The sequence below is a fragment of the Ptychodera flava genome, chromosome 8 (genome assembly GCF_041260155.1).
Source record: "Ptychodera flava strain L36383 chromosome 8, AS_Pfla_20210202, whole genome shotgun sequence".
Taxonomy (NCBI): domain Eukaryota; kingdom Metazoa; phylum Hemichordata; class Enteropneusta; family Ptychoderidae; genus Ptychodera; species Ptychodera flava.
In genome coordinates, this window is record NC_091935.1 from 43,788,153 (window position 1) to 43,812,931 (window position 24,779).

A 24,779-nucleotide genomic window follows, 5' to 3' on the forward strand; every position below is an offset into this window, starting at 1 on the left:
CAAAATATAGAGCTATGTGAGAGGTCAGAAATCGACAGTCTGCGCCCCCAATCTGCGCTAGCGCATTTCAATCTGTGCTATCGATCTGCGCTCCCATTCTGCGCTCTCATTCTGCGCTCTCATTCTGCGCTCTCGAACTCTCAGGGTACAGATCATGTAGTGAGTAGAATTCAAAGAATATCCAAGGTGAAAGGGACATCACATTACATTATTGTTTTGAAAATTTGTATTTTTGTCCAGTACTTTTTTCCCGAACGACTTTGCTCAAACTGTTTAACTCAAATGGTTTAACTTAGTGGTAGATGCTTTGTTGCGTTATATGAGTCCGCATAGTACGTCAACATAATGTCCCGAATGTATGGGTGAATGCAAGTGTTTTCACTGTCTAACTTATTTTTCTAACTAAGATCTGCTTTGTCTATCAGTCAAAAAAGATCTGACTGAGCAGTTTCCGAGTTTTGCCGAATCAGCACAACATCTTGCTGAGCGTTGTGGCTATCGACACGATGATCGTGTCGGTAAGCAAGAATAAAAAGCAACTTAGCGACACGATCATGATAACTTGCGATCAAATGCAAATTGTACACTTATATCACCATTTTGCTTTATCAAGTGGTCTCAAATGTACGGCTTTCGAGTTGAAATAAAGTTTCCTCGTGTGACAAAGTGTGTTTCCATAATTTAGCCTTAGGCCCACGTGTTCAATTGACAATTGAATTGCTGACATCGCTTGCTAAAATCCAATCGCCCGTTTTATAATAAACCACCGATGAAATCTTGTTCGCGATCTCAATATTTCGCGTTTTCGAGGCTCAAACTGCCAAAAATTTGAATTGGAGAGCATAACAAACAAAATCGCAGCTTGAAAGAGACAACAATATATCGCTTATTTGTTCATACATTAGCATCGATAGCCCGGTGGCAAGTTGTGTAAGCAGAGCTGTCTCTATGAAGGAGAGTTGCCTCTCTCCAGGAGACGCACGTTCGAATCCCGGTCGAAGGCTATTTTTTCCCCTTTTTATTTTCTGTCAGTTACTTTGTAATTTTTACCTTCTCTCTCTTTTACTATCCTTTCCCATTTTTTCTCTTTTCTCGCTAAATTCATTGCATTTGACAATCTCCGCCGATCCACTGCCAGGGCCGGGGGCCGCCAGTGTGTCGTGGCTGGTGTAAGCATATGTTTGGGCGCGGCCGCCTCCCCCTTGAAATGTGCCCTGCAATTTACATTTAAACAAAACTCGCGAAATAATTTGAAAGGTTAGGAATGGTCTTCTCTTTGAATACATTTTGAGACATCATGTCTACCTAGGTCAACGGTGTTTTTTGCCTTCTTCTGGTAAGTTCTGGACATTTTGCTCAGACGAATTGCTATTGATGATGCGTACTTTGAGGACTCTGATGAAAATTAGTTTTTAATCAAATACCTTCATAGATAGTGCGTAAATAAAATAAAATGATAACTATTTATGTATAAATTTTTGTTACAGTCGATAACTTGTTAGGCAAAGACTTACTTAGTTGCAACTTCAATCATATATCAACAGCCATAAGGAATACATTAACAGGGCAGCATATTTATTTCATTTTAATGACGCAAACCCATGACATTTCATAAACTCAATCTTCATGCCTAAATTAGTAGAAAGTAAACCCATGATGGCCTTTGATGGAGATTCACAACTTTAAAATTAGAAATCACCGTGCCTTAGGCTGTAAGGACGACAATTGCGCCGATACACATTGACAAAATACATTTGCTGGCCCGATGAGGCATTAACATTACCGTTATTTGCTGTGTTTGATCATCGTGCAAATAAGCGGAAAATGCTTCTTATAGACACGATCATCGTGCAAATAAGTAAGAAAAACTGCGTATCTGCACGATCATCGTGCAAATAAGTAAGAAAAACCGCTTATTTGCACGATCATCGTGCAAATAAGCGGAAAATGCTTCTTATAGACACGATCGTCGTGTGGATTATCCGTTTGTTTTTCTTGTCTACACGATGATCGTGTCGGTATGTGTTGTTCTTTATCAAAACGATGAGCGTGTCTTTAAGAAGCATTTTCCGCTTATTTGCACGATCATCGTGTAAATAAGCGGAAAATGCGTCTAATAGACAGGATCATCGTGCAAATAAGTAAAAAAAACTGCGTATTTGCACGATCATCGTGCAAATAAGCGGGAAATGCATCTTATAGACACAATCATCGTGCAAATAAGTAAGAAAACTGTGTATTTGCACGATAATCGTGCAAATAAGCGGAAAATGCATCTTATAGACACGATCACCGTGTCAACAAGTAAAAAGGACACGCTTATTGACACGATCATCGTGTGGATAGGTAAGAAAAACCACGTTATCCACACGATCATCGTGTCGGTAAGCATTTTTTTTGTCTATTCACACGATGATCGTGTCGATAGGAGCCACCCTTTCTGAGACACGCGAAGGCCGAATTTGACTGTCGTGTCCGTTATCAAAAATATCTGAGCACAGACGTACGCATAAACTGTATTCAGAAAGGTAGAACACTTGGGGACTATTAACTGTGGTCACTGAAACTATAGAATTGTCATTGTGGAACAAAAACTTAAATAATTAAATGTCATCGTTGACGTGTCATCATGTTGAAAATCCAGTTCCAAAAATGACCAATAAGTCACCAAAGTATCGGGAAAGTCAACTGCACAACCTAACCGATCGGGTATTTCCCCCTGAAGGAGCGACTTTGCACAATTTTTAAATATTTAATATTTACGTCTCCAGTATCGAAGTTTGACGTCCCATATATTTCTGTTATAGATAGATATATTTCTGTTATAGATAACAGACTCGCACCATATGTTTGAGTCCCATATCAATACTAGACGTCACCACGACGTGCCTTGTATCTTGGCACACTTGGTCTGCCTAATCGTCGATTATCCGATTTTTATCGGCAATTTTTGGACTCTAATGCCGAGACTACATTTGTCAAATCGCTGGTAATTATCCGATAAATATCGGAGATCTGGCTCAGCCCGGCGTTGTCAGTCTGACTCTACAATGACCTTTGATATGTGACTAGCACTGTATGAAAAGTCAAATTTGTCATATGCTTTACCTTGGTGATACAAGACTTGTCAAAACGCAGGTAAGTATATCCAATGTAAGCGCTACTGGAGATTTCACCACCTCATTGATCTGGTTCAGCCCAACGTCGTCAGTCTGATTAGTCCCCATGGACACCGTCTGGGGGGACTTATAGGTTTGGTCATGTCCGTGCGTGTGTGCGTGCGTCCGTGCGTGCGTGCGTGCCTCTGTGCGTCCGTCCGTTCACGCAGATATCTCAGAGATGCCTGAAGCAATTTCATTCAAATTTGGTACAAGGATTACTTCATATGTCATACAGATGCACGTTGATTTGTTTTGTGATACGATCCAATATGGCTGCCAGGCGGCCATTTTATTATGATTTTTTCATGTACAGAGCCATAATTCAGGCATGTTTCAACTGATTTCATTCAAAGCTGGTACAAGGACATTGACCAATATCATAGATATGAACGTCAATTCTTTTTGTGATACGATCCAATATGGCCGCCGTGCGGCCATTTTGTTACGATTTTTTCATGTACAGAGCCATAACTCAGGCATATCTCAACCGATTTTATTCAAAATTGGTACAAGGACATTGACCTATGTCATACATATGCACGTCAATTTGTTTTGTGATACGATCCAATATGGCCGCCAGGCGGCCATTTTATTACGATTTTTTCATATACAGAGCATTACTCAGGCATGTTTCTACAGATTTTATTCAAAGTTGGTACAAGGACATTGACCAATGTCATAGCTATGCACATCAATTTGTTTTGTGATATGATCCAATATGGCCGCCGTGCGGTCATTTTGTTATGATTTTTTCATGTACAGAGCATAACTCAGGCATATCTCAACCAATTTTATTCAAACTTGGTACAAGGACATCGACCAATATCATACATATGCACATTGACTTGTTTTGTGATACGATCCAATATGGCCGCCGTGTGGCCAGTTTATTACGTTTTTTCATGTCCAGAACCATAACTCAGACATGTATCAAGCAAATTTATTCAAAGTTGGTACAAGGAGATTGACCAATGTCATACATATGCATGTTAATTTGTTTTGTGATAAGATCCAATATGGCTGTTGTGCAGCCATTTTGTTATGATTTTTTCATGTACCGTACAAAGCCATAACTCAGGCATATTTCAACCGATTTTAATCAAAGTTGGTACAAGGACATTGACCTGTGTCATACATATGCACATTGATTTTTTTTGTGATTCGATCCAATATGGCCACCATGTGGCCAGTTTATTACGATTTTTTCATGTCCTGATGAACTACAACTCAGACATGTATCAAGCAAATTTATTCAAAAGTATTTTTATCACAGACCTAATGAAGAGGACTCTATCCTCTCTGAGGACCTGTTATCAAAATACCCTTTAACAAGTGGGGACTGTGTCATCAACGATGACTTGTTTTATTTACAATACTAGACAATACTAAAAACTTGTCAAATCACAGGTACATATCCGATATATCGGAGATTTCTCCTCTCCACATATCTGACTAATAACAATCCTAATTTATATATTTTATAGCCTAGAAGCTGAAAATATCCGATATCATATAAAAGTGCAATGTCGCTGTATCTTATTGTCTACTGTCTATACCGCTGAGTATGACGTTGTCGTCGTGTAAGATATGATTCGAGGTGTTGGTTGATTAAAGCATATACTGCTGCATGTGCGGCTTTGTTTGACAAGGAAACATGACGAAATACGACGGTTTTAAATAACCATGAGGCCTACCTCTTCTTTTTTAGCTCCATGGTATTACGAAGCACTGTCTTTCCACAGTTTGTGGAGGGACAGTGTCAAAAGTTATGACAAAGGGACCGTGATACAAGCGTAAATATTCTAAGAAAATCATTTCGATGCGATGTGCAATGATGACCTTTACAGACCCAACGAGCTAAAGAACTAAATTTGGGACAATCTCTGTCAGTTTTAGGCTACTGATCTTCAGAGCAACAAGCCTTCGTAGCCAAATAAATAACGTCAAAAAAAATTGTGATAGACGCTAGTCGATGTAGTCTTCCCGCGAACGTCCTTGAACCAGAACCGCGACCTTTATTTTTGATGCGTTCCATTGTGAAAGGATTCATATATGTATCGAAATATACGAATTCACGTGACTGAACTAGTTTCGTGGTTGGTACGATGTAGCTATTCGAGGTTTCAGGGATCAAAGATAAGCGTTACGTAAATGATTCCATTTTGTGGAGATGGTGAAACATTGCCTGCTGTACCTTCTGTTCTGAATAAGATCGCCGGTTTCCATAGCGACCATGCGACGTCTCGGCTGTTGCCCGATTTTCTCATCGGGTTTCTAATACATGTAGTAACTCTCATGCTCCATCGCTAGTAATGTTGAAAAGGGGGATCAGATGTCCGAATCTCTCAAATATAAAATCCTTCTTGATAAAGACCGTCTACCAGCTCTTTTCGTGTATGTACGTTTTACTTCGCAAACGGGCTCAATTTGAAAGCTAAAACCAAGGGTGTAAAATATTTTACGGGGCACTCTCGCCGTCATACCAGTGGTACGGTAGCGATGACAAATTACACGGCGTCCCTGTGTATGATTGCCTCATTACATCGTGTGCACTGTTGGCAGTACGATGGTCATGACTTTCTCTACAGCGAGTTCCACATATTGGCATGCCCATTTGTAAGTAATATTTCACGCACTAACTTGTCTGAAGGGGCTTCACTTAACTTCAAATTCATCGAGATTTTCCCTATCATAACTTAGCAAAAGGGGTCTTTTTAAACCTCCACGTTTCGATCAAGCTAATTGCCCTGCTCTCTATTTTTCGAATAGAACGTGTGCCGTGCCCTGTCGTGCAACCTTTCTCCTTGATATGAAGTTGTAGCTAGTATTGCTAAAAAGACGTCGATTGCAACCGCCCAAAACGCAGAGTCATGTTTTGGCTAGAGTTGGATATTGTGTCTTCACATCTGTGGAAAAGTTTGCAGTTATCTCGTAGGAATATATTTAGTTTTCACCACTCAAATTAACCGTTTTATTGGTGTAGCTAATAGTGATAGTTGGGTTGAAAATGAGCTGATAGAGATACTCGGCTTGTGAAATTATTGAAATTACGGGGACATGCTCGTGAGGAATTGTGGCTAGAGAAAGATTTATGGAGTGACCATTGTTTACAAGAGCAGAACCTCAATCGCAATTTTTGTGATCTTCAATTTTTCTATATGAACATGGTTTCAACAATTGAAAGAGGAACACATGCATTTATGACAGAGTGTGCGTCTATGGAATTATGGTGCGTAATTTATTATCTTTGCAGACATAACACCACCTTGCCTTGATTATATCGGGACGGATTGACGTGGTGACAAGAGATTACATTGTTTTGTGACGTAGCCAGACATATGCTTAGAATTTAACCCTTGAATTTGACTGTAACGACCGACAGTAACCCTGCACGTTATCTCCCGTGTTCGTTTTCGTGACCTTTTATTGTTTCAACTCCTGAAGTTATCATCGATGCCTGGACGACCTTTACCCCTGTTTGACATTGTACTTAACCAAGAGCGATTTGACTTTGCCGATTGTTCGTAGTTAATTATAGACGCATGACTTTGCAGATCCTGAGACCCGATTGTTTTTAGTTAATTATAGACCCATGACTTTGCAGTTTCTGAAACTCAATATAAACTTTGCATCTCAGTGTGTTAGGGAAAGAACACCAGACACCGTTTTAGGAGAACTTTGGGGACACGGTTCCTCCGTGGATGGACCGTGTCTACGCACTTTACCGACGACGCCCCGAGACGACGTTCAACCGTGACCCTGACGACTAGTGTAGGTCATAGAAGCTTACCGTGTAACTAGTGTTACTCAGCTGAATAAAGTACTACGGCTTAGAGAATTCCTGTGTATCGTTGCCGTCTCTTATACTCTTCCCTGCCAGTGTACGCACCGATAATAGCCACATCACAACCACGCCACGTGACAGTTTGATTGATTTGATTACATTTATTAATCAATGCAATCTACGATCGTACATGGAAACAAGGGAGCAGCATTGAAAGTGCCACAAAAGCTATGCATTTTAGCCGTGGGTCGCCCTTGTGGACAATTGAAAAAAGTATTTACCAACTCGAACCAACCACTAAAGTTGATATGACTGGACAAATCAGAGTGTTCCAAGTTCACGGGCATTCGCTTCTTGCATGATAGGACTAAATCGCCTTCCTGTTATCAAGTGCAAATCTTGAAAAATCGAAAACATCTCGAGAATATGTATCAGTTTCTTCGACATTACATTTCTCAGATCAGTGATGTCATCTTTATTTGAGAAATTCATTAAATCCTCAATCGGAGTCCTTTACGATTTTCGCGATTTTGTGCACAATTACTGTGAATTACTTTGGCTAGTTCACTCCCAACCGGGCCTTCCTGATCAGTACATAGACAGATAGCCATTGTGTCACGCCATCGACAGGTCACCGGCCGCACACGCGTGTATTCAGCTAGCTTGACGTCAATGGATGTAGACATGTCAATCATCATCATGGACATTGCGAACAGGTTAACGACAGAATTGTCGGGCTCAAAGAACATGAACAGAAATGCTCAATATTGACAGAGTATCGTAAAAAAAGTTTTAAATAGTGGCGTAGGCCATCCTACAAACTACTTCAATCAATGTCGCAAGGTTGCTGCAGTGCTGGTAGCAAGCCCTGCCACTCCCTCTGCGGTGCGTTTTTGGACTGCCGTCATAGTCCTCGTCGACTAACAGCAAGGTCTATCATAATTGTAAGCACACTTGACTTTGCACTTACTACATGTACTTGATCATTTCTCGACCTTTTTATATGAGAAAGAAAATTTATCAAATGTCCACTTCATAGCCCTAGGATCCATGAGACCATAACTGTATGTCGCTCGATCGCATTACTCAATATCTTCCTGACACTCGGTATGGTGTATAAGTGTTGGTATGGTGTACAAAAATACAAATCTATTTCATCACTAAACCTTGCCATGTCTCATTATCTGGCGGGCAGCTATATCGCGGCGGTGTCATAAATGCCACCGTAATGACTAAAATCAAAACATTCATAGATCGAGAGTGCAGAATGGGAGCGCAGATCAATAGCGCAGATTGAAATGCGCTAGCGCAGATTGGGGGCGCGGACTGTCGATTTCTGACCTCTCACATACCTGAAATATACCATAGTTGTACATTTTTTATCTGAAACCAGCAAGTGTTCACATTTAATGTTACACATACTTCACAGACAACTGGAAAATATTTGAAATTTTTGTTTTTACTGATGTCCGACATAAGTACGTTCATCACTGATTCTCAGTGAAAGTGGACAAAGTGGAGGCTAAAATGGTTTTGTATTTGATGTCGGCTAATCAGTATAGTTTTATATCCTGAGTATTAGGGACATGACTTTGCGCTAATGTGCAAATTTTCAACACATAAATCAACTTAGTTTTTATTTTTTGTGCTATTTAATTATAAGTATGCAAATTTAACAAGTAATTTACGTTACCAACGAATGTTTTTGAAATAGTTATATCCATTAAAGTAGCCACAGATATTTCGGAAAGTAATGTTTTCATTTAAGAGCAAGTTGCCCATAGCCTATATGAAATAGGTAATTAACGCTTACAACACAATGTTGATAGACAAAAAATACTGCAAAGTTCGTGATACCATCAATCTTAACAAAATTTTCATGAACTCTGATATCATCTTTTATGATATATAAAAGTGACTATAGTTTCGCTTTAAATTGTTTGTTTGTTTACTTGTGTTGAGTGCGAAATAGGAACACTGAGATTAACAACTGCGCTACGTTGTTAATAAAAACATTATATGGTCCTAGAAAGTTGTAACGTAGATTACTTCAATATTGTCGGTGGTAACGTAAATTAAAGAAACTATTACAAGTTACATGGTTCTTGTCATCTTTTAAACATTTTGTTTTGTCATAATTAATATCAAAGGAATAAATTGATTTTATCAATAACAATCTTTCTGTTAACAACTGAGTCACTTTGATTCAAAACTGTATGTTATCTAATCTCTCTTAGGAGGGATTATGGAATATTTTATCCATCAAATGGAATGTTTCATCCATCGAAATTCCAACAAGCGCGTAAAACACTTTGCGTTTCAAATGATATCATAAATATTGGATGAACAAACATCTTTGTAGTCCTCTGCAACAGTTTTCAGCTATCTGCCACATTGATATTCACGATAAAGTCGATCTTGAATGATAATAACGTAAATTACATATTAATTCCGATTGCCTCATAGAAATGTAAAGTTGAAAAGTCACCGACTTCCCTTGGGGAAATAAATGTAGGAATACAAAGTTTAATCGTCATTTTTATATAGATATAGAGTAAAGGACTATAATCCATCATACTAACAAAAAAGGCAAAATGCTACCGAACACATTTTGAAACGCAACATGCGGTAAGTAAATTGTCTGAGAATTCAGAAATATCATTCTCTTAACAATGTCAGTATCGTAGCAGTTTCATTGCATTTTAAGAAGTCACCCTTGTTTAAAATATTGATCACTTGAACTTAAGGAAACTTAGATGGTATTTTAACGAACTGTCTCATCCTTTTCCATTGCAAAACTTCTTCTCATGCGAGTTCATCTGTTAATGAGCTTGCATGCAGAACTCTTCCACTTTTATATTAATTTTTTACTTTTGCTCAATACAGCACAATACATCTTTCAACGAGAGCCTTGACCTGGGCATTTTTCCCGTGTCGTATTCTGTGACTGACATATTACTGAGTGCTTTTTAACTTTCTGTCTTCGCCGACAACAACTGCATTGACTTTGGAAATTTTTTTTGTCTTTGCTGTGCTGCCCTCTTACTTTAACTATTTTACTGGGTTGTTGTATACGTACTTCTTGACACGCTCCCTATCCTTCCTCTAACAAACTCCCCCCTCTTTAAGTCACTTTTCATTCTCTTTAGGCTCCTTTAGGGCAATACGCTGGTAACGTTTTTTACTAGTAACGTAGTTTACGTAACGTTCATTACATTTTAAAACCTTTTTACACAATTTTTGCATAAATTCAGCCTATTGAAAACAAATATCTGTTTCATATGAACGATGACCATGTTCAAAAATATATTATGTGAATTGCTAAAACTTGTCTACTTGAGCAATCAGAAAATTTACGGTATCGTTTATTACATGATTATCTATACGGGTAGAATCGGCGAATATGTCAAATGAGCAACTTCATGTTGTAAGGAAAACATTGATTACTTACTACTGAAACAAAACTAGAACAAATCATGTCCATGTACCATTTCTTTTTATAACAGAATGAGGAAATATATCCGAATTAATTGCGTACATCAACAATGGACAAAAATTACTTCATAAATGATAACGTAAATTACCTTGATTATACGACCACGAAAATTCATGAAGGAAACGATGAAGGCAGTAATTCTTCAGCATAAAATTTGCTTTACAAAATGCGTGACATATTACTACAAAGAAAGAAGGAACGAAATATTTCGATACCCCTGCAAATTTTCGGAGAACAGAGTGAACATAAAGAGTATACTGAATGCGACATTCGTTTTCCTGCGAATTTGATGAGAAAAACAAATTCAAAAAAGGGTAAAATTATTTAAATAATGCATTTAAATGGTACATGTAGATGTTTCTAGAGTAAAATAGCCATTTTGTTTAAAGTTTTAACATCCGATAAGACTTTCCTACGCACTGATCATTTTTATAGCCATGCGACACCGCTCATACCAATTTGTCCCTGTTAACTGAGAATCAGTGTAATATTCTCATCAGTTTATTTGGTTTACAACTAAGTTTGTATTGCAGTTTTATGCCTGGTTAGTCTGTGTATCATACAACTGTATTTAATTTACCAAATCTTTTTTGTTTGGCCTACCAAATTTTAACTGTTCTTCACCAAAATTGAAAACTGGTTGTTAGAATGGACTACTACCTAAAAAAATTGAAAATTCAAACTCTTTCCAAACACAATAGCACTTTTTCAGGTCACTTGTTGAAACATTTATTTTTAGGTGTTTTAGAGAAGTAATTGTTATGCCATATTATGCCAGATGAATTAGTATCGTAGATATTGTGAGCTCAAGGTCGGCAAAAAGTAACATATCCAGTAAGACTTTGTCAAATTTGATGACACTTACTATACATGTTGTTCATACAGAGATATATTGACACTGAACAGTATTGAGCAGTATAAAATTATTGATATAATGAATCATTGTCACAGAAACCGCTTGTCTAATATAGGTGTTAAATGTTTCAATATTTTCATCAAACTGCCTATATAAGTGTCCACCTAGTGAGAGACAGATGGCAAAGACATTATTTGCCTACCGGTAGATGGCAGTTTTCTATGCTGGGTATTAATGAATGTCTGTGTATATAGGGGTCTGTAAGTATGAGCTATACCGAACAAGTTCTTCTGCCATAGGAATATTGCCAAAGGACACATGCACTCACTATAACTGGTAGTATGCTATGTACATCCCCCATACCATCCACATCTATGGTAGCTTTCAGGGACATTGGCCATATATGTTTCTACACTTTGTAATTGTTCAGGTTCATTCTGTGATGTATCTCTTTGTAATGCCTGGCCTGAAAGAATGAGTAACAGCAAACGAAGACAAGGAACAGAAACTACCCATGGTCTTGAAGATATCTATGAAGGAATTCAAGTGTATTACAAGCTCATTGTTGATTGAGCGAACAAAGTTTCTGACAATGACTCCACTGATGTATGTGTCTGTGGGTTGCAAGACCCAATCAAACTTAGATAGATTTTAATCTCTCACTGGTGAAATTTTGAAAACAAATCTTTTTGCAAAAGCACAGAATACTTCGTGTATCATCATTTCCATGATTTATAATGAAAAACATTCCCCTGAAAAACCTGACTTTTCAATAGCAAACTCAGGTTTTTAGTCCCCACGGACACCGTCCGGGGGGACTTATAGGTTTGGTCATGTCCTTGTGTTCGTATGTGCGTCCGTCCGTGCATCCGTCCGTTCACACAGATATCTCAGAGATGTGTGAAGCGATTTCATTCAAACTTGGTATTACCTATGTCATACATATCACGTCGATTTGTTTTGTGATCTGATCCAATATGGCCGCTTGGCGGCCATTTTGTTTCCTGTATGATTTGATCCAGTCTAAAATGGCTGCGTAGCGACCATTTTGTTTCCTATATTTGACGACTGTGCGTCCGTTTACGTAAATTTCTCAGCGATCCTGGGAGCGATTGCATTGAAAGTTGATGCATATATTAATCCCTATGTCATAGATATGCTCGCCGACTTTTGTAATGATTTGATCAAAATTGGCTGTGTGACAGCCGTTTTGTTTGTATTTGATATCCATCCACAGGGTATTCAGGATTCATCAACAGGGGCTAAAGGATGGCCAATTAAGCGATAATAAAGAATAATGCGCTGTCCATGCATAGGGGCTGATGAATGCAGATATCTCAGTATGCCTGTGCCGGTTCTTTTTAAACTTAGCCTACAAGGATACTACATTATGGCATACATATGCAGGTCCATTTATATTGGTGTGGCATGCATAATTAGTGCTTATTTGAATAATTTGTGATAAGAGCGCTGTTTCTGGTACGACTGTGCCAAATTTGATGAAACCTTGTACAGATGTTTTTCACACAGTTTTAATATCACACATTGACATATGTCAGTATTGCACAACATGACGGAAAGGCTACATTAAAAACTGTGCCTGCTTTTCAGCACTCAGATATCAGCAAATTATCAGGGGATTATATCTCATATCTTGATAGTGGTCATCTACACTATCTATAGAGTACACAGTTCTCTCAAGGACCGGACTATTTTCAAGGTGATTATCTGTGACACCACATCCTGTACACTGGTGTGCCATTGTGTCACTATCACTATAGGGAAAAAGTGCGTGACTAGAGCGAGAAACTGACGCTTTCTCGCAATCGGTGAGAATCTGTTCTTATTCTCACCGCTTTCTGTGAGAAAATTTTAATCTCCACTGGAGATTGGTGAGAAATGCACTCCTTGGCGAGAATCAAGTGTGAGAACAAATTCTCACCGGTGAGTATAAAAATTCTCACTAAGTACAGCGAGAATTGAAATTCACTGGCGAGAATCATCAAGACTCGCCGTTCATTGGCAAGAATCATAAAGACTCTGAAAGGCGAGTCTTGATGATTCTCGCCAGTGAATTTCAATTCTCGCTGTACTTAGTGAGAATTTCCATTCTCACTGGTGAGAATTTGTTCTCACACTTGATTCTCGCCAAGGAATGCATTTCTCACCAAGCTCCAGTGGAGATTAAAATTTTCTCACCGACAGCTGTGAGAATAAGAACAGATTCTCACCGATTGCGAGAAAGCGTCAGTTTCTCGCTCTAGTCACGCACTTTTTCCCTATAGTGTATATGTAGTGGAGGGACTGTGATCTCCTGAATCAATCTTTTCAGTATGACAAAAAAACTACTGCTTAGGTTCTCCTTTCACAGTGAGAATACCAATCAACACATTCTCGGCGCAACAAAAGACCAAGCATGTGCTTCATTTTAAGCCATGTTTATTTCAATTCATTAAAACATGCAACTTTGACAATGTTGCAAAATTTTAAAACAAACTAAAAAAGGTTTATCTATAAAAAAATGCTGAGTGCAAAAGAGGTAGTTCAGTTGTAGAGTATTAAAAATGCTGAATAAAAAAGTGGTGTTTTTAATGTTGAGTACTGAAAATCCTGAATCCAAAAAAAAGCGATAGATTTTTGGTTGTTAAATAAAAAAAATGGCAGTTTATCGGTTGTTAAATACTGAAAATGCTGAGTAAAAGGTAATTATTTATGTTAACTACTGAAAATCTTCAGTTAAACAAAGGAACAGGTTGCTGCCTGTTAAGTACTGAAAAAGACGAGTTAAAAAGACAGCATATCAGTTGTTACATATTAAATTTGCTGAGTTAAAAAGGGAGGCATTTTTTGAGTCAAGTATTGAAAATCGTGAGTTAAGAAAGAGGTAGCTTATTGTTAAGCACTGAAAATGCTGAGTACAAAATTGAGATAGTGTATCAGCCATTACGGTAAGCTGTGAATGTGAATCACTTTAATTGTTCATTCAAAATCTGTAAATTTTACGTAGAAGACTTGATCACTGTGCCATTTTCACTGATTACTGCCTCTAAGGGTAGAACATCTTGGACAACCTCTGTGACCCTAGGAGACTGATTTGCAATGTTGTTGCATGCAGCTCTGTGCTTGGGAAAACATCAGCGCTTTCTTTGGGTCAGTTGCTCTGCAGCCACTGCAAATTGTAAAGTGTACAGAAATTGTTATTCAACTTATTGATCATAAACAATTAGAATTGTACAGTCATACAGTATGTAAGCCAGTATTGTGAGTAATATAGGTGTTTATTTTCATAAATATCAAACACAGAGATTAACATGGAGTGATGTTCTGGGTCATTCTATAAACAAGCTAGTCTAGTACTTTACTCTACTCGGGTCTGAAAAACTTTCAACCAGTATATATTCAAGTATGCTCTTCATGTATACAGTTAGTGTACATGTTTGTTTCATCAAGAAAAAAGTTTTCAGTTCAACTTAGTAAGGGCTGGTGCAGTTCCACTAAGATATATAGTTATAGCTGCATGCTAAGCATACGGGTAAAAATTTATGATGTAATATTGTAATGTTTGATGAGAATGACTAATTATGCAATAATAACGACCTCCCCGAAAGAGGTGACTCAAAGTAAATTATAGTAAATTGAATCATACCAGTTAGAAATAAGCTTATGTGAAATTAAACACATCCCCACCCAGAAATTTCAACCACCTCCAGCCTCTAAGAAAATGGTACTAGCCCACTGTTGAACGTAAAACTACCATTGAATAAATAAGACTGCCAACACGTTCTTTACATTGTCACTATCTAGGGTCACTACACTTACAGCAGTCAGTTAGGGAATGAGGGTTTTCCACTTACACTTAGGCCAAGAATACCGTGACTAAAATAACCAGTACATGAGTTACAAACTCATTTTTGAAAGGCAAACTGCAACCACTGAGTCAGGCCAATGCCATATGGTCAGGCACATATTCAACATTGCCACACCGATTACATAACTAGTCCAACATTAATAGGATCGACACACGAGGCGATAAATGGAGACAATTTTGCATTTCAATACTTAAATTTACAAACAAGCTCGGGATTAAGAATATGCACAATCCTACCATGCAAGGATTGATGTGATTACACAGTCACAAAGCAGACTACTAATACTATTGTCAGGGTCAGCTAGAGTCAGCTGGGGTCGAGTGAATGTCCAATCTGCATGTTTGTATGGTGTCAGATAAATCAACACAAAAATACTAAAAATACAGAAATATCTACTTACTGTTTGAAATAATGGTTGTCTGGAGAAAGCACCAGGTTGAACTTGTTGCTCCAACTGGGAAACGTGATACTGATATAGTCGACGAAAACACTAGCAATACATGTGTTGTAAGGAAGACTAAACAATACGCGGAGAGTATCAGTGAGTGTGCCTTCTGTTAAGACACAGGTGGTCACTTGCCGCATGCCCTTATGGTCAAGGGTCACATATGCATACGGTAGTCAGTCCGCAGTGAAGAGGTCGATCGCCAGAATGTGAGATTATCAAACTTCAAAATTATCATGGTATATTCACAATAGTTGCCATAGATTGATAATACACAAACATTTTAAGAAAGATGACTTATTTTTATATCATTTAGACCAACTTTCTGTCCAACCGCGGGTATATAGTTCTCTGTGCAAGCTTTTGCATGAGTGACTAGTCACAGACATGAGTTTGTATCACACAAAATCTTGATTAGGACTGATCAAGTGTACACAGATTAGTAGATGGAATGTCAATATTTACGACCCGACTTCATAAAAGAGCCAGTCGGGTTTGGAAGGTGCTTTTAATTAGCGTAGCCTTTCCGTAATGAATTAATTGCTAATATGTGCATATTTGATGAATTTTTATAATTAGGGTGATGTCTAGTTGATGAAATGTGATACAGGTGATAATCTGTCAGTGTTATAATTGAATTAAAAATGATTTGCAACATCCTATTGATTAATTACTACTTGAGTCATTGTTGTAATTAGGGTGGCAGCCCAGATTGGTTTCATGTTTTCACCACCGTGGAGCTCATTCTCTGCCATTAAGCCTCATCTGTATGGCAGTATTTTAAATCACCGACCCAGTTAAAGAACAGGACTCATATTACCAATTAACAAGTGGGGACTGTGTCATCAACGATGACTTATTGTTTTAATAGGTAGTTGCCTCATGAAGATTTCCACTTTCTTCAACATATGTGTCACAAATAGCTATTCTCTACATAACTTAGCGGAGCTGTGTCAGCAGCTAGGTTGCTTGTTTTATTTTTTGTTTGTAGAGATCTATTACTCAGAAATCCAGGACCGATTTAATTAAAACTTGGCTCAAGCTAGTAATATGATGTGCAGATGCATTGCAATTGTTAGTCCCTGCCCGAACCGACAAAGTCGGGCGGGGACATGTAGATTGAGTGACGTACGTCCGTGCATCCACAGTGATGTCTCAGACATGCCTGGACTGATTTCTTTCAACTTTGGTACAAGGGTAATACACCATGGTGAACATATGCTTGTCAAATTATTTTGGGATATGATCCAATATCGCTAGGCTGCCATACGGCCATTTTGTTTCATGTCCATGGGCATTACGCAGCTGTAATATGGACCAATTTCATTCAAACTTAGCACAAAGACAATACACTATATCTCAAACGTGCACATAAAATTTTTTTGATACAATGAAATATGGCTGTCTGGCGGCCACTCAGATCTAACTTAGCACAAACTTAGCACAAAGACAGTACACTATATCTCAAACATGCACATAAAATTTTTTTGATACAATGAAATATGGCTGTCTGGCGGCCACTCAGATCTAATTTGTGCATGTCTTTCAATCTTTACAAAAAGGTAATACACAGGGTATCCAGGATTCATCAACGGGCTCAAATGACTTGTTTTTATGTGGTATGATCAAATGTGGTCAGTTTTTTTGAATTTTTGACAGGCTGTGGAGCCATTACTCAGACATGCCAAGACCATTTCCATTTAAACACGGCACAAAGACAAAGTGCTGTACAGTAATATATAGCTTCTACTGTGTATACCTATGCTTTCCAGTTGCAATTCTAACTGATGCATTGTAATGAGTTCAGTTACTTCAAATCAGCTCACCTTAATTACATAAAGAAATGTGTCACTTACAATGACTTCATCGTTTTTACTTACAGATGATGAAATCATTGGTAAAATAAGTCACAAGAAAAGAAGATACTATCTTCAAAAGTCAGCAAAACTTCATGGTAAAGGTAGGATGTGTGATATTAAATATAAATTTAAATGAAAGCTACAATTGCCATGGTTGAAAGTACTTGCACTGATGATGCAATGTACAGAATTGTGCTGAAATCGTTTTGGTTTTTGTAAATAAGAATTCTGCATGTAATCTCATGGTCATAGAGGGGGTACAACTTTTTTTGCAAAACCTAATATGGTCACAAAACCAAGTGACTGATCCAAGTGCCTTTCCAGAATTTGAAAGCTCTCACACCAAGGATTCTGTAAGTAAAATTTCAGTTCAAATGGTGAACTGATCATGATTTTGGAGGGGGAAGATTAAAGATTAAATTGGTATTTATTGAAAATATGGCAGTCAAGGGCACATGACCACTGAAGATTTTATTAGCAAATTTTAAAAAACAGGCAGCATGCATACTTGCTATATACAAAATTTCAAATTGACCACACCCCTAGGTCATCAGCAGGAGAAGACAATTTTAGGTTTTGGTAAAATCTAATATGGCCACCAGGTCATGTGACCAATCAAAATTTATAGGGTCAGGTGCACAAGTAATCTCAAGTACTTATTACACCTGCAAGTTTGAGAAGTTTATGTCAAGCGGTTTGTGAGTTTTGGATGAGCAAAAAAGTCACAGAAGAAGCAGTTGCCATGGTTTCATGTATTTGCAGTGATGATACTCTGTGCAAAATTTTACATTTAGGCCGCGTTCAAAAAAAATGGTGGGGGGGGGGGGGGGCTGGAGGAATCGCAATTGAAATCTTATTTTTTTTCAGATCCCCCTCAATACCCTCTAAAATTTTCAAGTCCCCCCCCCTCAATACCCTCAAAAATTTTCAAGTCCCCCCCCAAATTACCATATAGCCACATATTTATAGGGAATGCACGCAGAGTAAAAATAAGTAATGTGTCGTTCTGCATGCAGATGTTCAATATGACATTAAACTGGTCCAATAATCATTTTCATTCAAGGTAATACATTACCATTATCAACACTACCTCTTATCAACAGGTTGTAGAGCCATATACCTAGGGCAAGTTCTTAAATTGATTCATTTTTAAATGCGTCAGTGGACTTTTGGATTTTTCAGTCTAAGCCGACTTGAGTTTATCCAACTCTGGCCAGGTCAATGTTACCAGCTGAAAAGCACACAAAATGACAATAATTAGAGAGTATGAAAATAGTGTATTCCTGGCTACGTTTAACCAAATTGTGAAAAAATGAGCACAGTGCTAGTGACCTACCCAAATTTTTTTTTAAAGCACAAGACATACATACAACTTAGATGCCACTTATAAATGTCTTACAAAATTGACAATACTGGAAGGTTAAAATATTCCATGAAATTAATGTTTTAATCTCAGAAATTTTGGGTGTAATAAGGGCAAATTTGATAGAATATAAATGATTCCATTTAGTCATTTTTAGCTCCGCTGTCAGCGATGCGTAGCTTATCAAATAGATTGATTTTCCGTCGTCGTCGTCCGTCGTCGTCCGTCAACAATTGCCTTCTTCTCTGAAACCGCAAGTCCAATTGCCTTACAATTTTATATGCAGCTCACTTGGGGTAACCTCACTTAAGATTGTTCAAATCGTGGTGAAATTTGCATATTTGTATTTTTGGGGCATTTTTTGGTGTTTTTGGTAAAAAAATCTTCTTCTCTGAAACCGCTTGTCCGATTGCTTTGAAATTCAATGTGCAGTTTAATTAGGGTGACTTCAGTCAGATTTGTTCAAATTGTGGTGAAATTCGCATATTTGTATTTTAAAGGCAATTTTTGTCATTTTTGGTAAAAAAATCTTTAAAATTCTTCTTCTTCAAAACTACCAGTCAGATAGCTTTGATATTTGGTACATATGTCCCTAGGGATGACCTATTTCAGATTTTTTCAAATTGTGCAGAAATATGCAAATTTGCATTTTTAAGGCAATTTTTGCCATTTTTGGTCAAAAAATGTATTTCTCAAAAAGTACTTGTCTGATAGTTTTGAAATTTGGTATACAGGTTTCTATAGAGGAACTTAGTAATATATATTGCATTTCTGATGAAATCTGTAATTTTGTATTTTTGGGGCAATTTTTGCCATTTTTGGTCAAAAAATGTGTATTTCCAAAAGTACTCATCTGATAGCTTTGAAACTTGTTATACAGGTTCCTACAGATAAACTAAATGATATTTATTGAAATTATGATGAAATCTGCAATTTTGTATTTTTTGGGCAATTTTTGCCACTTTTGGTCAAAAAATGTGTATTTCCAAAACTACTCATCTGATAGCTTTGCAATTTGGTATACAGTTTCCTACAGATCACCTTAATAATATTTATGGAAATGATGATGAAATCTGCAATTTTGTAATTTTGGGGCAATTTTTGCCATTTTTGGTCAAAAAATGTGTTTCTCAAAAAGTACTGGTCTGATAGCTTTGAAATTTGGTATAAAGGTTTCTACAGATGAGCTAAGTAATATATATGGAATTTCTGATGAAATCTGTAATTTTGTATTTTTGGGGCAATTTTTGCCATTTTTCTTCAAAAAATGTGTATTTCCAAATGTACTCATCTGATAGCTTTGAAACTTGATATACAGGTTCCTACAGATGAACTAAATCATATTTACTAGCTCATATTTAGTTTTATATATAAATCCCAAAAAGAGCTTATATGATGAGTCTGAGTGGCGTCTGTATGTCTGTTTATTTTTGGGTATGTGCGGATGTATGTCCGTCACACACAAAGCTCCCATACCGCCAAAGCTACCGTCTCAGTATTTGTTGTACAGGTAGATGTAGGGGTTGAGATGTGAATTTGTTCAAATGAACACATCAGTGTCAAAAATGTGCAAATGAGGTAAGAAAAAGGGAAATTCTGCAAATGTGCATGAGTGGTCGCATGCCAATGGGTGAAACAGGATACTCCACTGACCTGTAGTCATTTCCTGTCATTGTTTATGAACTGTTACATATTAACAGACCTGCTCAAACTAAGGGACGGACCATTAGATCTTGGGAGGGGGTGGTCACAATGAAATTATGAACATTTTTTTTTACAACTGTAAATTTCTAAAAAAAAATTTTCCAAATGAGAAAAGCTGTGCTAATTTTTTTTACTAAGTAAATTTTCAGATTTATATTTTTTTTAGTTCGACGCTGTCTGAGGATACAATGCATAATGTACATCCATATCACTAGCGCAAATATGATTGCGTGCTGTAACTACTTATGGCCCAGTGATTTATATTGTTGATAGATTTCGCGAAATGTTGCAGATCATCTTTTGACAAGCTGAGAAGCTGTTTGCAAAAAATGTGGTGAAATTTCAATATTTGTGTTTTTAAGACAATTTTTGCCCTTTTTTGATCAAAACATCAATTTCTCTATAGCAGTATGTCAAACTTCTGTCATTCTTGTTGTTTTTCTGGTTGTACTGTGCAGAAATCATTGTCATAACATCAACGTAGAATTTTCCTGCACTGAACAGAAAGAAACAACATTAATTGTTGATCTTTGGTACCCATACTGATATGTACCAATTCTGATCAAATGTAAGCGACACCGTATAATTGCGGTATTTTTGAAATTATGATGAAATCTGCAATTTTGTATTTTTGGGGCAATTTTTGCCACTTTTAGTCAAAAAATTTGTATTTCCGAAACTACTCATCTGATAGCTTTGCGATTTGGTATACAGGTTCCTACAGATCACCTTAATGATATTTACGGAAATTATGATGAAATCTGCAATTTTGTAATTTTTGGGCAATTTTTGCCATTTTTGGTCAAAAAATGTGTTTTTCATAAAGAACTGGTCTGATAGCTTTGAAATTTGGTATACAGGTTTCTACAGATTAGCTAAGTAATATATATGGAATTTCTGATGAAATCTGTAATTTTGTATTTTTTGGGCAATTTTTGCCATATTTGGTCAAAAAATGTGTATTTCCAAAACTACTCATCTGATAGCTTTGAAATTTGGTATATAGGTTTCTATAGATGAACTAAATGATATTGATTGAAATTATGATGAAATCTGCAATTTTGAATTTTTGGGTCAATTTTTTCCATTTTTGGTTAAAAAATGTGTTTCTCAAAATATACTGTTTTCGTGTCTTGTAAGCCCTTGGGGCTTGGTGAGGCAACCAAGCTGTTTAAGACCACACATGACACTTTAATAAATAGATATAACATAACTGCTCTTACAGCTTTGAAATTTGGTATACAGGTTTCTATAGATGAACTAAATTTGATCTTCTGAAATTATGATGAAATCGGCAAATTTTATTTTTGGGGGCAATTGTTGCCATTTTTGGTCAGAAAATTTTATTCTCCAAAAAACTACTCATCAGATAGCTTTGGTTGACATGTTCTTAGGGATGATCCGATGTGATATATTCAAAGTATGATGAAATCTTCGATTGTGTATTTTAGCAGCTATTTTAGCTACTTTTTTCTGACCACTGCATTGAGCTATCAAAGATTTCCACCTTCTTCATCAACATGTGTCAAAAATAGTTATTCTCTACATAAACACAGCGGAGCTATATCGGCCGCTAGGTCGCTTGTTTTCTTTACTGTTCAAAGTTTTACTTTTGTGTTTTTGTACAATGAGATGTGAAAATTTCATTCACTGCAAAAACTTGAAATGAATGGTTTTATATATTGATTTTAAGTGATTTTAGAAAACTGACTTTTCATTGTACATTTGTATAAGATCAATTATGTTGACCCCATCTTTTTTTCTCTTTTTTGATTGTTCTCATATGCCAGAATTCAAAAATCCATGGTAACTGTTAGTCCCCTAGTCTTCTATGTGTTGCTGTCTGGCTGGATCTTGTGTACAAGTAGATGTATGTTTCACTGTTAATTGAGTGTTCTACTGAAACTTTTCTTACATGAGAGGCAGAGCTACATGTATCACTATCACTGCCAGTATGAAGTAGCAGGATAGTAGTTGTATTAACTTTTTAATTTGACAATATTTTTGTTCAGTTTATACAATTCCGTTTTTGTTCTTCTCCCTACAGCATGTTGAGCTGTCCAGTATTCAGCTTGCCAACACAGCCTACGTGTACCTTGCATTTGCATCATTCAATTATCACCAATATTTAGACAAATGGGCTTTGTTGACAAACTGAATATTGTGTTTTTCAGCATGTCATAGAGAGATACCAAGAAACTGTGTTTAATACATTGCATAGAAATATTGAAAAATTATCAACGGTTGCAGCTCCTGCCCCATTACAAGGCCAACTTGTTTTACGAAAATTTAATGGCATTCATACATTTTTAGATTTTTTTGAGATTAAAGACATAAAATACGACAAAACAGTTCTAGATTTTGTTTAATTACTACTTACATTAGAACCATTGGACGACATCAAAATATTGGTAGTCAAAATATTTTCAGGTCCCCCTAAAGGCAGAGCAAAACTTTCAAGTCCCCTCTCAACTACCCCAAAAATTTTCGAATCCCCCTGAAACCTCCAGCCCCCTCCCACCAATTTTTTTGAAGGCGGCCTTAAATGCTCTTTTGGTTCTTGTTGTTAAGGGGCTGTAGATAATAAAAACTGACGCACAAGAACCATAATTCCTTCGTTTTACTTGAAGCCCCCTCCCTCCCCCCTCAAAATGAAAGTTCTTATGCGAAATCAATTTCGTATTATGATGTTGTCTCTGAGAAACCCACACGCACCTCTCCGATCAGCATGCCTATGAAAAAATACCGGAAGTGCACATTAATTGATACACCTCCACTTAAAGGATTTCATTTTTTAAGACACAGAACAGTGGTCATTCTATTCTTGATGAACGCAAAGGTAGCATTGCATTCTCGCTGCAAAGTCGCACTTTGAAAACAATAGACAAAAACCCTTATGCGATTTTGACGCACACAAAACGAAATGAGATTTTATCCCTCCCCCCTTAAACGAAAGAAATATGTTTGTCGTGTGTCAGCTTTTATTATCGACAGCCGCTAAGAATTTTGAACATCATATTATTGTTACTGTAGATTTTGATGGTTATCGTAGTTTTTCGCAAAATCCAATTTGGCCACCAAACCATGCAGCAGATCAAAATGTTTTTCGAAAACTTGAAGGTGTTTGTACTGAGGATGATAAAACTAAAAGTTCAGGTTAATCGGTGTGTTGGTTCTGAAGAATAAGATTTTTACTATAGTCTATAGAAGCTATCGGGATGGATAATCCATCCGGCGTCTTCTGTATGTATGTATGTATGTATGTATGTCCGTTTGTTAGGCGTCCGTCCACTCAAATACCTTGAGAACCGCAGTACTTACTGATTTGATATTTGTCGTGTAGATGAAAAATATGATTTTGAGAAGCTGTTTTTTTTAATTTTTTGATATCGTTGAAAACATGCAAATTAGTGCCAAAAAGGCTATTTTGGTAAAATATCTTCTTCATAACTGCTACAGTTTTGTTATTTAGTAAGCAAGTCCCTAGGGATAACCCAACTTAGATTTGTTCAAATTGTGATGAAATATTCAAATCTGTATTTTTAAGGAAGTTTTTGTCATTTTTGGTCAAAACTTTATTCCATCAAAACCGCTCATCTGACAGCTTTAATATTTGGTATACAGGTTCCTACAGATGAACTAAATATGATGTATTGAATATATGACAAAATCTGCAATTTTGTATTTTTGGTGCAATTTTTGCCATTTTTGGTCAAAAAATGTGTTTCTCAAAAACTACTTGTCTGATACCTTTGATAATTGGTATACAGGTTCCTAGGGGTTGTCTTAGTGTGATATATTGAAATTTGATGAAATCTTCTATTTTTGTATATTTGGTCAATTTTTGCCCTTTTTGGTCAAAATATTTGTTTCTCAAAAGTTACTCATCTGATAGCTTTGATATTTGATATACAGATTCCTAGGCTTTATGTTAATGTATAATATATTGAAATTATGATGAAATCATCCATTTGGTATTTTTGCAGCTAATTTTGCCATTTTTGGTCAGGCCATCTTTTATGCAAAATCAAATATGGCGGCAAAACTACGTGACCAATCGAAGTGCTTTTTGCAGACTTGGAAAGGATTACACTTTGGATGACACGAGTAAAATTTCAGCTCAATCGGTGATTTAGTGCTGGAGAAATAGATTGTTAAAGGTTAAATTGGTATTTTGCGAAACTCCAATATGGCGGCCAAATCATGTGAGCGATCCAAATGTCTTTTGCAAACTTCAAACAG

At 36.9% G+C, this 24,779-nt stretch overlaps 1 protein-coding gene across 6 annotated transcripts in view; it reads left to right on the plus strand.

Annotated features, from left to right (window-relative positions):
- LOC139139392 (general transcription factor 3C polypeptide 3-like) overlaps window positions 1–24,779 on the plus strand; it is a 500,706-nt gene that overhangs the window by 323,187 nt on the left and 152,740 nt on the right. For all 6 annotated transcript variants that reach the window (XR_011553793.1, XM_070708296.1, XM_070708298.1 and 3 more), the window contains one exon: window positions 17,494–17,571. Coding sequence is in view for 5 of the 6 variants with exons in the window: in XM_070708296.1 (XP_070564397.1) it covers window positions 17,494–17,571 (78 nt within the window). In the remaining variant the exon portion in view is untranslated. The remainder of the gene's footprint in view (window positions 1–17,493; window positions 17,572–24,779) is intronic.